The sequence below is a fragment of the Fragaria vesca genome, linkage group LG1 (genome assembly GCF_000184155.1).
Source record: "Fragaria vesca subsp. vesca linkage group LG1, FraVesHawaii_1.0, whole genome shotgun sequence".
Taxonomy (NCBI): domain Eukaryota; kingdom Viridiplantae; phylum Streptophyta; class Magnoliopsida; order Rosales; family Rosaceae; genus Fragaria; species Fragaria vesca.
This window is the reverse complement of record NC_020491.1, coordinates 10,445,046-10,462,957: the sequence shown is the minus strand read 5'-3', so window position 1 is coordinate 10,462,957 and position 17,912 is coordinate 10,445,046. Positions and strand designations below refer to the sequence as shown.

Below are 17,912 nucleotides of genomic sequence, written 5' to 3'. Positions count from 1 at the left end.
GAGAGAGAGAGACCTTAATGTATGTAGGAAATAGTAGTTCAATATGGTCTTTGCGAACTGGAACTTTGAGGTGTTTTGGCTGACCATCATCCTGGTCAGATTGTCTGCAATTTATGAAACAGAACCCTCTTCCTGATGGCCATATTGTCAAGGTATCTGCATTATAGTTCAGCAGAGGACATTCTTGTGCATGGACAAGTTTTAGACTGAAGAGAAGATTATTTGGCAAGGACTGTAGCTTACTACATCGAAACAAGCGTAGTTCTGTAAGCTCAGAAAGATGAGAGATGCTCTCAGGTAGACTCATGAAGTTGTTTTCACTCAAATCTAATACCTGCAAAGAGTACAAGTGACCGATTTCATTTGGTATATCGTCAAAATTGTTCTCACTCAAATTCAAAAGCTTCAAGGAGGATAAGCGACCAATTCCATTAGGTATGATCGAAAGATTGTTTCCACTCAAATCCAAAATCTGAAGAACAGATAAGCTGTAGAGTCTATCAATGACTTCTTCTGCTAAACCACACCTCTGTAGATTTAATGATGTCAAGGACCTTAAATCCGAGAACCATTTAGGCAATTGCAAACCTTTGCATCCACAGAAAGATAACACTTTTAGCTTTTCCATATATGAAATGGACTGGGGTAATCCTTTTATAGCAGTCTCAGAGGCATCAAATTCCTCCAAATGTTCCATGTTTGCCAGGCTTGGTGACAATTTGGATAAAGTTGAGCACCGTGACAGATTGAGAGATTTTAGACCAAATACGATGGGAACAGTCAGAAGGTTCCTGCAGCCTGACAGACTTATCAAAATTAGGCCTTTCAAATGCGTCGCTGGTACTTGCAGATGCCTTAACGCCGTTCCATCTAAATGCAGTTGTGACAAATTGTTCATATCTCCCTTAATGTTTGGAAACTCTTTAAGCTTTGAACATCCTGAAAGAACAAATATTTTTAGAGACTTCAAGCTGATGGAACCGGGAAGCCTCTCTAGATCGACACATCCTTTCAAATTCAGAAACACCAAATGCTGGAGACACCCAATGGTTGAGTGAACCTCTGATAACTTTACACACCCTTCAAGGTTCAATTTCTTAAGATTTGGAACCCCACTTAAGTCTGGGATCTTCTTCAACTGTTGGAAGTAGGAAAGATCGAGTACTTCCAGATTTTCCAAAGGAAACTGCATGTGCGTATAAAAGACAGTAATTAGATAAATATCGGATAGAAAAGAACTATCGAACCTGATGACAATCTGATTCAAGAAATATATACAGATATACTTTAAGTAAAACAATTTTTCTTATCAAAATCTGTGTGATTGAGGGAAAGAATGAAACCTTATGGAGTTCAGGAAAGATTTCAGCCTCCTCCTCCTCTGGTTTTCGACAGTTTATGATACTCGAACCCATTTGAGGTGGATATCCCCTCCAACTAGATGAAGAATTTTTCAGCTCAGGACAACCGCCTAGAGTTACGTTTCTTATACTTGACAGAAGATCTTTTGGCAATGACTGTAGTTTGCTACACTTGAACAGAGACATTTCGGTAAGCTCAGAAAGCTGAGAGATGCTTTTAGGTATGGTGAAAAAGTTGTTTTCACTTAAATCCAGACTCTGCAGTGAAAGTAAATCACCGATGTCTTCGGGAATTGCTCCTTCTGTGAGACTACATCCACCCAGGTTTAATGTTTTCAAAGACGTCAAACCTGAGAACTTGTTTGGCAATTCTAAACCTGCGAGTCCACAGCAGCCATGAAAACACAGTAGTTCAAGATTCTTGAGGTCAGAAATGGAGTTGGGCACTTTTCTTATAGCAGTATTACATGCATCAAGCTCCTCCAAGTGTTCCAAGCAGCCTATGTTGTCCGGCAGACGGTCCATTCTTGAGCACAGTGACAGATGGAGAAATTTCAGTGATGTCAAACTACTACAAAGGATTCTTGGAAGACTGAGAAGGTTCCTGCAGCCGCTTAGATTTAGCAAAATGAGGCCTTTCAAATGCTGGATTGATTCAGGTAGCTCCGAAATAGCCGTGCCATCTAGATAAAGTTCTGATAACGTATCCATCTTCTCCCCAATCTCTGGAAACTCTTGGAGTTCTGAACATCCAGACAGAATAAAAGTTTGGAGGGATGACATGCTGATATATTGGGGGAGACTCTTTAGACTTGTGCAGCCCTTTAAATTCAAAAAAACCAGATGGTGAAGATCCCTCATTGTAAAGTATACCTCTGACAGCTTCTTACAACCTTGGAGGATCAACCGCTTAAGATTCGGAACCGTACTGAAGTCCGGGGTCACTGTTAAATATTGGCAGTTGGAAAGATCCATGAGTATTAGCATTTCCAGAGATATCTGTTTATGAAATAAGAAAAGAAAAGATGAGAAAAATTGGAAAATTTAACATATCTTTAAAAGAAAAGCAAACTAGAATAACCAAACTTGAGGACGAATCCCAAGCAACAACATACCTTTTCATTCCATAGTTGTTTAATGCGGCTACTAGGCATCTTGATTTCAACCAGATTCTTGGATTTAAAATCAGATGGCAGAGATTCTAGAGGGCATCCGTGCCATTCCAAAAGTCCTAACTTTTCAGAGACACATCCAAAGTGCACATCCGGAAAGTTCACATTGTAAATCTTCAGCAATCGTAAGTCACACATCTTCAAGAACGGGTCATGCTTCAATGACATTTCTTCTTTTTCAGGCAAGCTTAAGAATAAGCCTTCAACAGCTGATGTCCCCTGTAAGAAAGAGTTGTATGAATCAATTATAATTTGTAAAATACATTTACCCTATAAGCATTGATAACTTTAGAAGCGTAGATCATGCATGTACGTGTGTGCCCACAGACCACCTACATAGATATTATATATACATGGGTGAATGAAATTCATTTGTAGTATTAATTGTCCCTTACATAATTGTACATGAGTACGTCACGAGCGTCCTCAAAACGCCATGAACGCCATGAACGCCATGAACTTCTGCCTTCGTACATGTGTGCACTTCCGTCAAGCCACAGCCTGCTACGTTGACCCGGAAAAGAATAAGATTCTTCACGAACAATATGCCAACCCAAGCACCGTACCAAATCATTCATCCACAGTTTATTTCCTTCAATTTTAATCAGAGATCTGTCAATAAGATTGCTTATACCCATTTTGGAAGAAAAGCCACAACCTCCCAATATATTTTTTACACGGATATGATCCTCACCATTGAAGAAACATGCAATGTCCAAAAAGATCTTCTTATCAGTCTCATGTAATCCATCAAAACTTATTTGCAGCACACTGAAAATGTCTTTATCCTTATCATGGTCTAGCCTATGCAATATCTCTGACCATTCATCTACATTTGGTCTAGACAAGTATGTTGTCGACCCTAGAACTTTAAGAGCTAAAGGAAGGCCACAAGCATATTGCAGCAAACTCTTGGACAACGCTGCAAACTCCTCTGGGGGATTGACCTTCTTGAAGGCTGTCTGACATAACAGCTGAAGAGCTTCGTCCTCTCTCAATTTTTCAACCTCATATATCTTGTTGTCTTGTACATTGAAGTTTCTCAATAAGCTCCTGTCTCTAGTTGTTATTATGAGTCGACTCCCTCCTCCCCAAATATCCTCTCCAAGCGGGCCTCCAGGAGCTAGACATTCTATTTGTCTGAAATTATCAACCTCGTCTAGAATGATCAGAACCTTTTTCTTTTTCAGTGCCTTCTCCAATAACTTGATCCCCTTTTCAACAGTATCAATGTTAAAATTGCCATCCCCCAAAAAGGATTCACAAAGACGTTGCTGCAACTCAACCTCAGATCGCGATCTAACATGGGAAACAAAGCCGCTAACATGAAATTGGTTACGAATCTTTTTGAATACTTCCCTTGCAAGAGTGGTCTTACCAATCCCCCCCAACCCCCAAATCCCAATGGTAAGAACACCATTTGACTCTAGATCCAGGCGAGACTCTATTTCTTTTATACGGGTACCCATTCCAATTAACCCTCTTTCAGGATCATCAGTTAACCTGTTAAGTACCTTTAGAATTTCATCAACTATTTCTTGAATAACTTCCGATTCCCTCCTGCATATATAACATGAAATTAGAAGGTGATAATTTCAGATAGTTAATCATGAAATTGAGGTGATTCATTAATTTTTACTTCCCTACCTTTTGTTATATGTTTGAGTCTTAATTTTGTTAACAAGTATATATTACTATCAACTCACATGCATTTGTATCTACTTGGAAGAAAATAAATGTTTATATTTTTACCCTCATATTTAACTAAGAAATTATCGGAAAGAAGCATAAGTTGAGGTACCAAAGTATGCTCTTCTAAACGCTAGGTACTGAACTGTCAAATTTATCATACCTCATGTGCCGTATAAAGAACTTACCCAAAAGTTATAAGACCATGTTACGTACAACAAATGCCATATATAACTTTCCATTTCCTTAATTACCCAAAAGTGCCAAGTTTTTGTTGATTCGCTATCAGACCTTCTCGGCCTTGCTAGTGGTGATTCCGGTTACGCAAGTCATGAAGACGTGAACCGGTCTCATTCTCTTCATCTTGGAATGTGCTTTCCAAATATAAATGGCTTGCACCATATTATTCACCATGCACCACAAATTGAACGAAAGAAGATACGATCCTTTTCTGACATATTTTTCATATTCTGGCCTACTCCAGCCAAATTGAACTTTGAGACTAACTAGATTTTGTTTGTCTTATCATGCTCTACATTCATCTAAATTCAACTCGCGATCAAGAATGATGAACTTCGGAATTCCACTGGAGGGTTACATGCTGAGCTACTGCTCGACAGAGAAACCCGTTTGCTTGGTTATGAGTGTTATACCACATATTATCAACAAGTCTATGCCTTGGGTCAGTGTCAAGGAGATGTTGGGTGACTCAGATTGTGGTGTGTATGAAGAATGTTGCGCAGAGAGTTCAAGTTGAATGTGGGATTTCCACTTCAGGCCAAATCTATCCCCACAAGTGCTTTCTGAGTTACAGCTACTATCTAAATAGGGTCCCCCCGTCCAGGATGTCATCTTCATCTCGATCATCAATATCTCCTTCATCTTCATCAGGTAAAGTGGCAGTAACTAGGTTCCGAAATTTTGGTAAAGTGGCAGTAACAGCTACTATCTAAGAGACCCTTATTTTTTCATGTTATCTTCATTATTTTTGGTTAGACCATCTCCCACCATAGGCTAAAATGCCAAATTTAGCCTATACTTACTCCCACCATAACCCAAAATTTAGCTTGAGCTATTTTGTAAGCCAAATTTGGCTTATGGAATTGGTAGGCTAAAACTAAGTATTATTTTATTCAAACTTTATATTTTGTTCTTCTAATTTCACTAGCATCTAAATTGAAAATTCATTACTAACAAAATTTTATACCATCGCGACGATCTTGACGAGATCTTTCATATGAGCCCCATATCGAATATATTTATATAATTTTTTTCATGATTAATTATTGAATTAAACAAATAAATGACAAAATAAAAATAAATGGTTTTACCTAAGGATTTAGCTTACGGTGGAAGTGCTTCTTTAGGCCAAAATACTATTAATTTGGCTAAGGATTAGCTTATGATGAGAGAATTTGGTAAGCTAAAAATAGATTCTATAGAATATTCTTGTTTTGTAAGCTAAATTTGGCTTGAAATTTGACTTAGGCTGCGTTTGGGTTTGCGTTTTTGGAGGAAAAGTAGTTTATCCTCACCATTTTCCATACACCGAGCCGTTTGGTTAAATAAAATGAATCCGCGTTTTATAAGTAACACGTCCGCAACCCGCGAATTTCGTAGCTGCTTTTTAATATCTGCGTTATTTGATTGTTGGTTGAGAAGCGGTGGACTTAATAAACAATACCAAGATACCTATAATAACCATGTTAACTGTTAAAATTTACCCACATGTCCTAGTCTTGTTCATAGCTCAATCTAACATCGCTCTAATCCTTGCCAACATCGTCGTTGGTTATTCCTCTTTAGATCAAGTTCAGACGTCAAGGTTTCTTCTTTGTGTGATACCCTTAAGAGACTCATGTATATTTAATTTAAGTTTCATTCGTTCGTTCTTTCTTTCCCCTTATCTCTAATTTGAGGGTTTGATATGTTTATGATTTCATATGTAGAAACAATCTTGTTCTAATCTTGTTCATGATTTCTGTGGTTCTTCTAATTTTGCTGGAATTGTTGTTCAGTCCGGCCTTTCTCGTGTTCGTAATGGTGTTAAGATAGATTCCAACTTCTGTAATTCCATTGCTTATTATTTTCAATCCTTTTGATGTTGTTAAACCATTCAATCGACTCTTGTTGTGCTTAAAAAGCTTTCAATTGAATGTAGATGTTGGAGTTTTGTGGGTGAAAGGAAGTGGGCACTAGTGTTCTTGATCACATAGGGGTCATCATTTGGCCCACGGGCCCGTGGAAAAGCCCATCTGGGCCCGACCCATAGGGCATGAGGCCGGGCTAGGCCGAAGGGTTCAAAGCCTCGGCCCTGCTCGCGACCCGTCCCGTTACATGCCCATCAAAACCCACCCGGCCCGGCTCTAAAAAGCCCTCCCAAAAACCCGCCCTAAAGTCCTTTCAATTGTTTTATTAATATTTTCATGAAGTTATTAGTTAAATATGTGAATTAATTAATATATTAAGTCATTTTTTATGTTATTTTTTATTACATTTAGTTCTATCATTAACAAATCTTAAATTTTTATAGTTTTTTGTTTTATTTGATAAAATTCTATTAAATATATGTATATAATAGGCCCGGCTCTAATAAGCCTATAAGGCTTGGGCCCATGGGTTTTGATTTTTTTGAATAACCCGACCCGGCCCGTCTCTAAAATTTAAAAAAACATGTTTGAGGCCTGGCCTGGCCCAAACCTGTAGGGCTTGGGTAGGGCCGGATTGGGCAGGCTTTTTGACAACCCCTAATTTGGGTCAAACTATTTGCGATTATGTCCTGAATATAGAGTGCTTTTCTCTTCGATCATTGAACTTCTGGCGATTTTTATTGTGCTTCAGCAATGTAGTTGTTGTAGTGTTGCTTGTAAAATTGATGAAAATGAGAGAATCAAGATTTTTTTTTTTTTGGTCAAAAAAGGGAATAAAGAAACTTTGTAGGTAGAACTACCAGAAATATAGAATACAAGGAACAAGTTTGGCATCCTGTGCATATTTGTCATTATACATACAGTACTTTCACATAAAAAATTACAAAGCGTGTTGATTAGTTTTTTATCATCTAAAACTTATTAAACGCACAAATTACCAAACAGATAATTGCTTTTATTTACTACTGATTATTTTAATCGTTGATTTATTTTACAGCAGATTATTCTTGTTGATTTATTTTCGCAGATTATTATTTTAGTTGATTCAATTTTTCCTTTTCATACAGCAATTCACTTGTATTAAATATTTATATGTTGGTAAGTAGTCTGATTTTGAATGTAATATTTTACTGACTGACAGATTGATTCAAACCTTTTATACTTTCATATTAGCAACTAGAATTCCATGACCAGCTGTTTAGATCCTGAATTTATGTGTTTGAATTGGAAGGAAGGTTAATTAAATAGATTGGTACGATCTGTTACTGATATTAATTGATTTATTTGTAATTTTGTGTGTGTGCTACTACTTTAGTAAGTTTTCCATGAAATAAAAAGTCTCAGAGTCAACTTCTTAAGGTAAACTCCTTAAAAGTGAGGCACGATATTTGCCATGGTTTAGGTCTGTTTAGTATGTATTTGAACCTTAAAGTTGGCGTTGTCGCCTATCCGTATTCTCTTTGTTATATTTGACATGAAATCTTGTCATGGTTGTAATATTTACTATGCAGATATCTACTCGGGGATTTGATTGCCATATAATCTGATGGGAAACGAAATTATTTTTCAGTCTGAAGTACTTCAAGTGGTGCTATGGTTCTGACGTTGTGATTGTACTCCCAAGTCTCCAACTGGTAAAATTTCCTCTCTTTTTATTTTATTGATTTGTTTCTTTTAAATGTTCCCTTTTGACTTTCTTTTAGTTTGTTCTTATTCTCAGATGTCTATCGTTTCGTAGAAGATAAAATGGTCCAATGTATGATCCATATTACTAATATAGCAAGCACAACATTTCCCTTAATTTTTTTATTAAATACATAATTATTGTGTTACAAAACTGTGAGTCGAACTCACGACCTCTCAGTTAGAAAGAAAGACTTATGCCACTAAACAAAACGGTATTGGCCTTTCCTTTAATTTTAAGCTTAGGTTTATTGATTAATGTATGTTAGTTCACCTACTAGAGCCCAACCTTATGTGGATTGACCTCTTCAGTTGAGTTCCTCATTTCCCTCCAGTTTATAAATGTAATTGATTTATATTGATGCAATCTGTATCAACTTCTTTCTCATATCCCCTGGAATATCTTTACAGTGTAAAATTGAAACAAGTGACGGTGACAACACTAATTGAAGAAAAGGGCAGTATCAAAGGAGTGACTTACAAAAACAAGTAGGGAGAGGAGTAACCTTGATTAGCATGCTGCAAAAGAACGTTCTTCTTCTCTCTTTGGGAAGAAGACATACATTCTGAGGAGCATTTTATAACATTTTGGGTAGTCTCCCAGTGCTATTTAGTTATAACTCATAAATTTTTTATCTTTAATGTACATAGACAATTTGATGAACTTGTAACGAATTGGATGTTTCTGATAGTGTAATGGATTTTGAATTGGTTTCTAAATTGGTTTTGATTATTAGAAACAAAGAGAAAAATATGTCTTTTCACAAATCGATTTGTGAAAATATGAAATCATTCCGGCCCAAATGAACGTACTCTCCACATCAAAACTAAAAGTAAAATCAACATCTGTTGTAAATATTTATTAGTTAGTAGACATTCATGTAATTAACTTGTTAAAGATATTTTTGTACTCAATAATAGACGACAAATTTCCTCATCATCTTGGTTGTTTCTTTCTTTTCTCAATCTCTTTTACTTTTGTTTCACAACAGCATCCTCATTGTTTAATATATATTGATGATTAATGTTGTACTGATAGTCAAGAGTTTGATGTCAAAAACATATAGTAAATATTTAAAATTACTTCGAAGAATAATAGAGGTAGAATTACCTGTCCTGTGTCACATGCCATCCGGAGAGACTTCCTATATACATTAATGCGTTCCTCCAATCCTCCACCTGTCTCATATTGTCCTTCAAATACTTAGCAAACGCCTCGCCGTAGTTTCCTGTCTGCTTCCGTATCTCAGATGGGTCCACACGATAAAACACCGGAAGAACCTCCAGCCCCCTCACTTTATTGCACTCAACAATATGTGTTAGTTCATCCAGACACCAACTTGAAGTAGCATAGTTGGCCGAAAGAACAGTAACAGCAAACTTGGACTCTTTGATTGCTTTCAGAAGTTCTTGTGAAATGAATTTCCCCTTTGGAAGCTTTTCAGTATCTCTAAATGCGTTGATTCCTTTCTGATTGAACGCATGGTATAAATGCTCTGTAAAATTATTGCGGGTGTCCTCGCCCCTAAAACTGAGGAACACATCATGTTCCCAATTAGAGGATGAACCAGATGATGACGAAGGGAATGTGTGAGTGTTGGAAGAAGATGATGAAGGCACATCCATATCAAGTTAGATGATGAAGGTACTAGTTTAAGTTTTTTCTAGGTGGAACTGGCTGATGGAACTTGTGCATGTTCTGCTTTATGAGTTGAAGCCTTGAAGGAGACCGATCATGGTGTATTGGTGGAAATCACTGGCAGAAGGAAGGAGGAGGAGCTAGACTATGATGTATAAGAACAAAAGTAAGACGAATAAAGAGGCATTTATCAGGAGAAACAACCGGAACTTTTATTACTAGCTTAGAAGCAGATCAGCTTGATCAAAATGAGTTGACCGTCGAGCTGGCCAGCACATTCTGAAGCTGACTTGTGTATATTTTAGCCCAAATACTCGAAATCTCGCCGAAAACAGTTGAAAACTTGAAATCCCACAGGAAGAACACGAACACCTGGAAAACGAAGACCATATCCAAAACGACGACGTGCGCAAGAATCTTCGGAGGTCTAAGGCTCGCCAGTCCTCCACCGTCGCCGACGTCCGACAAAGAACACAAATCGAAGAACGTCGATGCTCGATCTCCTTAGGTGCCCTCTGATTTCAAGATCCAATTTTCTCCCTGTGTTGACGACGCCGAGATGAAGGAGATGGAGGTGATGGCCAGAGAGTGAAGAAATTAAGACAGAGGCTTATCAGAGAGTGAAGAGGAAAGAAAAGAGAATTGGGATCTGGGTTCACGACTTCACGGGAAAAAAACAAGAAGGCTGCATCTTATGTTTGATTATTTAGGGTTTATACTTTATAGTCTTTGATCAATCCAACGGCTCACATGAAGCCACTATATACAAGTTAAAAAGAAAAAATAGTTTTAATATAGATGTATTTCTATGGATCGGATCACTCTATTCATGCCTGCATTATTGCATCATATAAGCAATTAGTTCATAATTAGAGACCAATTACTAAATTATCAGCCATGAATTAATCTCCTATTGAGTTTCATAAGGATCGGCATTACATACAAAAAATGAGATAGAGATAAAGATATATCACCCAGAAACACCCATATCTATTATATTTCTCTTTCCCATATTTATTATATATTAGATATAGAGATACTCGACCACAAAAAAGTTTAACCAAAGAGCAGTTTCATAAACTAAATTGGCTTAATTAATACTGATTACCTTTCAAACAAAATTTCAAGTATGGAAACCCATAGTCAACCCCCTTGACTCATATGGTTGGCATGTAAGTCAATACATGCAAAACTACAAAAGTGAGATATCATTTAATGATTATTTTTCACGATACACTAAAGACTCTACATAGAGAGACGATAAAGATAGTGAAAATTTTGTATCTCATAGGTATTCTACGTGGTTTTAAAGTACTCATGTAATTCCATGTGAAATGTATGATCATATGTATATAAGGCGTGATGACTTAGCCTCCTTTTGAGTTTCCAACCATAAAAAATGTTTAAAATAAACTTTTAAGAATTATTAACGGTTCAGCACTAACCTTTTCAACTTAACTTACTACAACTCCCTATAAATCAATGTTTATTCAAGGTTTTCATTTCAAATATAGTACATAATATAGTAAACAAACATCTCTTAAAGTTTGGTTTAAAATTTCCTTGTTTTTCTTCAAATTTCCGTCAATTTTCTCATTTTTTTACTGCAATCGATATTTCCTCGAAATTTCCGTCGAAATTTCCATATTTTGGAGGGTCGAAATTTCCGTAATCACCGAAATTTTCTTCCTTGCCAAATTGGCAGCACATCTATCGGTAATAATCTTGTATTTTGGAAATGTTAAAAATATAAACAAGTATGCGTGTGTGAATTCATACTTGAAATATTCAACAAAACATTGTTTATAAACCTGTGACACAATGTTGATCATGACATGATAAGAACAAAAATGTATAACTAAAGAATGGGTCTTGTAATGGGAATAAACTACGGGAAATATTGAGCTATGAAACATCCAAGTTGATAATAATTATTGTTATTCACCGAAAATTGTTCTATCAGTGGGTAGTTAAGACCCAGTAAACTACCCAAACCATTGCGTTATGAAATATTCAGGCACAATAAGAAACACATAACTGTCATGTTCGGAGAAAAGTGAATATCATAGCAAATGCTTTAACCAACTTGGGGCATTCAGTTGACATTGCATGCTGCAATCAGAGTTTTCCACTTCCTATTTGTAATATTTTTTCTATCGGGAAAAAGAAAACATATTACAGTTCAAGAATCACCAAAACAGAAAAGAACTAAAGATGATAAATTATACACTACAAAATCTGTGTAGTCGCTTTACCATACCTCAGAATGAGACATCATCTGCTGTATCACTACAATTTGAACCTTACAGAAAAAACATTACCACACAAATACAAATTTATGTAACATGAAAGCAAATGTAAACAGAAATACAGTGACAAAAACCTGATTATATGATGGGAATGAATAACTGATCGGATAATGTGGGTGAATCCAGAGTTAAAAGAGTAAAGCTTCTGTACAGTCACAATCACAGGAAACTTAGTATCAAACTGTGCACTATTAACAGTAAGGACAACATCAGCCTAAATAAACGACAGACCCAGCTACCCAATGACTATTTCTCATAACAGAAATATCTGCTCCTGCGATTCACTCGTAGTTTAAGATTACATATTCATGCACTGATCCTCCTTTTCCTTAAACACTTGAAGATTTTACTTTCGCAATCACAAATTGTAATCCAATACAAAAGACTACAACTTTCTGTGGGAAAATACAAGTAAAATGGAATAAAGGGCAAAGAGGGAACCTTTTTCTCCGCCATGGCGATGAAACGCGCTCGGTTCGGCTGTGGCGGGACGGAGGCTGATGTCAGAGATGCGGTTAAATTGGGGGGTTTATGTAGGTTTTACCTATAACCAGCGAATTTACAAGTTGCCCACTTCAAACTTGGACCGTTGAATAAACTTTACAACGATTAAAAAAGACATACAATATTTATTATTCATCCGCCAAATGAGAGAATTTTTCAGGTTTTCTTCGTTATTGTGGATTGCTTGATGCCCTGGTGCCATTGTTGATCTCTTCTCAGCTGTTTGTACTGCAATCAACAAAGTTCTAAAGAGATGGACTCATATTGCTGCTCTGATATAGGATTTTTGATTTTGGGATGTTTGTTTTGTCTTTGGCTCTACATCATGTAATCCGGTCTTATTTGTTGTGGCTTTGTACCAACTACCAACTATTATGCTAGTTTGTCATAGGCATTTGAGGGAGAATGTTTAGAGTAAGGCTAGTTTAATCATTTTCTATTAATCTCTACTTATAAATCTGATGAGATGTATTGCATTTTGTTGTTTTTTAGTTTTCTTTGTAAAGGCTACTATATATATGCATAGGCTTGAACAATGAATATGCATAAGGTATACTCCCAATTCCTATTGTTTATGAGCTTTGGTACTTAACAAAAACCCTATGGGAAAAACTAAATCTTGATCGAAGGAGAAAAGAGTGCAACGCACCTATTACTTCATTAAAAACTCGATCATGTGATGCTCCCTAACAATGAATATGTAAGGTTTTGATGAGACAACACCGTATGCTTGCTTTAGTCTATATAAAATTGAAATATGATTCTTGCTTTAGTCTTACTATTGTATTTAGTCATAGCAAAATCACCTAATATTGATTGATTGTTATGATTTGTCTTATTGTAGGTTGTATAGGTTGTTCGTTGTTCAAGAATTTTTGTTTAGGCAATTCATACAATCCATATATAATGTTTTGATCAACAACATTACAAAAATCTACAAAACCTGCATAATGATTATCATCCATAAAAACTTTTTATGTAGAACTATACTAATTTATTATAACGAGGTGATATATCATAGCCCTGATCTATGTCAAAGCAGTATGACATTAATAAACCAGAGGAGCTAAACATTTATATGTGGCAGAAAAAACCTTTAGGGGAGATTAACTGGTCCAAGTATACTAGTGAAAAATGGAAGGTTGATTATAATGAATATATTCAGGAGTGGGAACGTCGGAGCGAGTCCCTTTTGAGAAAAGCTTTAAGAGGTAATTTTATAGACTACCTTTATTATAATACATTATTATGTCAAAATCAACATTATTTGTTTTTTCTAAATATTATTTCTTATGATCTGCATGGTGCGTCAACATACCAAAATCTAAGCAACATTCTAGCCCGTCGTTGAGTTCAACATCATCAAGTACAAGGAATGTAAGATACGATTATTCAAGAGTCCAAAATGATTCAAGGAAATCTGTACTAAATCTCAGCAACAATCGAGCCAGCTGGTAAGTTCTTTTCACCAACTACACTTCTAGGATTCTAACATTGTTTTTCTAAGTGAATCAGACCCCCAAATCAAACCCTTTTGAATTCGTTTGTAGGTTGATACAACAACAAGAGAAGGATATGATTGTTCGTCAGTCTAAAATAGTTCAAATTAGACCCCCAAATCAAACCCTTCTGAATTTGTTTGCAGATTGATACAACAACAAGAGAAGGATATGATTATTCGTCAGTCTAAAATAGCTCAAAGCAACTTATGTCTCCTCGACCTCGGCCACAAACCTCCCTATCAGTGAGTTCTCCTCACCAACGTACTACACTTTTAGAATTGTTTTGTCTAAGTAATTAAATCAAACCCTTTTCAATTTTTTTGCAGTTTCGTAGATCAGGAGATCTTGGAGACAATTTTGGAGAAATCACACTCTCCGATGTCAACCTTAATTATGGTAACCTCTGAAATCACTTGACTACCCTCAATTTTGTAGAAAACAATTTGCACCCACATGAGAGTATAATTGATAGAGTTGGAAATTGATCGAGTTGTTGCTCAAACTTTTTTTTTTTTGGTAATGATCATCCACATGTTTACTATGGAATCACTTTCAAACAATTTTTCATAATTAATCGGCTATCTCTATTGCTGTATGGTTGATTGGTTTATACTAAATTACGAATTGTAACCAATTCGCATGTCCTTGAAACCCACTTAGCCAAGAAAGAGTTAGTGTTTATGTTTGACTTCGTGACTCAAACATTCATTTGGCGCAACAGGTTTTAACTCATCTTGACTTTGTCTAGATTTCCTTTTTTTTTCTTTTCCTTTTTTAATAAACTACATAAAAGAGTATTTGATGGTCTATTAATCTATTTGATTATATTTAGATTTTATGCAAGATTAGCATAGTATGCGCGAGATGTTGAATGAGCACTCAAACACTCATTTGGAAGATGATGAGCCTGAAGCTGAGATCTTTTACTCATCTTGATATTGTTACTGAAACTTTTCTTGATATTTTGCTTGATTATATTTAGATGTTTGATGGTTGTGGAACAATTCATATTTGTTTATCGGTCTAGCAATCTTCTTTGATTATATTTAGTTGAGCCTTTACAACTGCCCTCATCGGAGGATGCGGCTGATGATGGTCATGCACTCATGGTAGTGGTAGTGAAGACATTACGTTGAATACGTTTTATTTAGCCTTTATAGAACATGGTAAAATTTTATCAGTTTTTGGTAGTAATACCAACTTTCCTATAGCTAGTATGCTGACTTTGATTTTTGTAACATGTTTGAATGGTCAGCAGCACACGGTGCACACCACACCACTAGATAATTCGAATGTAGAGCAGATATTCTCGGATCCTGAGGACTAACACAGTAAGCCTGTCTTTATTTACATTCACTATGTGCAAAATTTGAAGTCACAATAAGCCTATCTTTCTTTAACATTCATATAGATAATATCGATCATTCGATCATATAATCTGCACATAGTGAAGTCACATAATATAGATTATATCAATCATATAATTTGCACATACATAAACCCTAAACCCTGTGTCACCTTGCTTATTTGACCAAACAAAACTAAAACTAGCAAGATGTGCCATCTTCCAAATTAATGGCACATGTATGTTTCTTTGGATCTTTGAGGTTATCATTGTTTAGCAAAGAGATATGACATTGATTTGAAAGAGGGGCGTTAGGGTGGGCAAGCGAAAGGTGGGTGAATTTTCTGCTATTGTGAACTAGAGCTATATTCCAGTCTCAGCAATTGCCCTTTAAATATTGTATAGGTGCTTACAAATTGATCACAAGTTCCATCCATGTCTTGATAAGTTAATTGAAGTTACAATACAAGAAATAAAATCTCATATCCCGTCACTGTGATCTTTTTACTGTTGGGGAGGGGATCCATGAAGACTGCAACAGAGCTGCTTAAACTCTTCCCCCTCATGCGCGTACAAAAAACGGAGGCTGATCTTCTCCGGCTTCCACCACATTCGAGTCACTGAAACATTGAGGGCAGACTCATCATTTAGCTGATGTAGAAACCAGCGTCGCGGAATGTAGGAGAGCCAGATGAATTCACCAGCGACATTCCTCCCAATGTGGTCACAATGCTTTAAGAACTCGGATTCTTCATTGCTCATTTGATACCGATGCGAAGATGACAAACCATTGTTTCTAGTTTCCAATTTTAAAATAAAGGGGCAGGAAATACTTTCCAACAGATAGTCTCTGCTAATAAGATATGATGCACAGATAGCCAATCCTATCCAATTTGTTCCATTCAAAGACGGTGGTAACTGGAATCTCCAGCTCCAGCAGTCAGGCCAGGGGTCAATGCCACGCCCGAACCACTCCGGAATTTCATTAGAATGGGGAATTGCATTATATATTAAATCTGGATCAAAGACCTACAAAATAAAATGCACATTTGTGTAAGTGTAACTGACGGAGTTAAATGGATGAAAGGCAGAGGGGGGTAAACAGACCTTGATATGGCCTTCAAGCATTGGAGGTTCATGCCTTGTCCATAGTTGATCATTTTGATCATCTGCTTCTACAAGTTGACGGATAAAAGACAGATTATCAAAGAAAGAAGTCCAGCACTCCCTTATTATTTCCTCAAACTCCACCTCTTCTTGCCGGTACAACAGACGTATACCACACTTCTCCACTCTCAAGCCTCTGCAACTAACATAGATTCTGGCCTCTACATCACTGACCACATTGAGCTCTGTTAGCAAAATACGGGGTATGTAGGTTAGCCAAATGAATCTACCAAGATGCAATGACTTGTATCTCTCTTCTGTTATGGAACACATGGGGATAGGATTCAAGCAATAGTTGTCCTTGGCTCTCAAGTGACAGAGAAGTTTGACCGGCCCTGGGGAGGTAGTTGCAATCTGGTCATGAACTTCAAAGGCAACACATACACCAAGTCCTCTCCAATTCCTATCCTCAAGCAATCTTGGAGGTAGTTTGATTCCCACCCTGGACCTAGAAGACATCTGATACGACATCTCATTTCTGAACCACACTGGAATTTCCTTATCAGAGAAACAAATAATATTGGATGCGGAGGATGGATCAAACTTCTTGAAAGCAGAAATTGTATGTCCACCAAGACTGAGAGTGGCCACCTTGGAGTGTTTAAGTAACAACTGGAGGGATGTTTTCAGCTGAAATGAACTATAGCTACCGTACAGTTGAGTTTCAGCCATTATACGTACATGATGACATGACGACTTTGTGTTTTCTTCTGCTTCATTCCCAAAGTTCCTCTCACTGCATTCGAAAAGACAGCATTTGGCATGGACTGGTATTACTGATCCGGAGTGAACTAATGGGGTAGGTTCAGAATTTACAAAAACTTGCTTTTGCCGGAGATAGCATCTATAACTTTTCAGCCTCATTATTGAAGTTAAAGCTTGTTCCGGTACTTGTGCTGTACTTCTGCTGCAGGAAATTAGGATGTTATGACAGTTGGGTTTGAGAATTATTTAAATGCTGTTATGCAACAAAAATATATATTTTTTTTCTGCATGAAAATGATTCAACCTTTGAGAAGAGGAATCACAATTGATGGGCATTTCTCCTTCCACTGCAATGATCTGATCATCAGTTTGAGTGCAGGCCAGGGAACAAAGTTGAGTAAGGACATGTTCCCCAAACTTTCTTGCAGCCGCAGTCAATGAACGGATCAAGTCTCGTAAATCTTGCTGATAAACTAGACGGCTCCCACACATTACAACCTCCAATTCTGGGTTAATGGTTGTAAACAATGCGCTAATAACCTGACATTGATTCAACTGTTGTTGAAAATAAACACGTGGTAAATGTAATACCACAAGTTTGATTCGTCTCTCCAAGACAACTATGTCTCTTGAGGAATTCATGCATTATCAGAATTTCATTATCATGACCACACAACTCAATATGA

The 17,912-nt window shown here is 36.7% G+C and overlaps 2 protein-coding genes across 2 annotated transcripts in view; both read right to left on the bottom strand.

The window, feature by feature from the left end:
* LOC101309588 (protein SUPPRESSOR OF npr1-1, CONSTITUTIVE 1-like) overlaps positions 1–10,372 on the bottom strand; it is an 11,153-nt gene extending 781 nt beyond the window's left edge. Inside the window, exons 1-5 of the mRNA XM_004289148.1 lie at positions 9,167–10,372; positions 2,929–4,093; positions 2,477–2,752; positions 1,344–2,360; positions 14–1,186 (exon numbers count right to left, since the gene is read on the bottom strand). Coding sequence (XP_004289196.1) covers positions 14–1,186; positions 1,344–2,360; positions 2,477–2,752; positions 2,929–4,093; positions 9,167–9,681 — 4,146 coding nt within the window. The 5' untranslated portion in view covers positions 9,682–10,372. The remainder of the gene's footprint in view (positions 1–13; positions 1,187–1,343; positions 2,361–2,476; positions 2,753–2,928; positions 4,094–9,166) is intronic.
* A 5,486-nt stretch (positions 10,373–15,858) lies between these two features.
* Positions 15,859–17,912, bottom strand: LOC101309295. Its single transcript, XM_004289147.1, has 3 exons — positions 17,531–17,912; positions 16,462–17,425; positions 15,859–16,383 (listed from the first exon to the last, which is right to left on the bottom strand). Exons 1-3 carry the CDS (start codon positions 17,866–17,868, stop codon positions 15,859–15,861), a joined length of 1,827 nt encoding a protein of 608 aa, XP_004289195.1. The 5' UTR covers positions 17,869–17,912.

Excerpts from the sequence above, each read along its gene's own strand:
- LOC101309295 (XM_004289147.1), bottom strand. The coding sequence starts at position 17,868 with ATGAATTCCTCAAGAGACATAGTTGTCTTGGAGAGACGAATCAAACTT. Across the intron at positions 17,426-17,530 it reads TGTGATTCCTCTTCTCAAAG|AAGTACAGCACAAGTACCGG; the intron begins GTTGAATCATTT and ends TTCCTGCAGCAG. Across the intron at positions 16,384-16,461 it reads TGCTTGAAGGCCATATCAAG|GTCTTTGATCCAGATTTAAT; the intron begins GTCTGTTTACCC and ends TTTATTTTGTAG.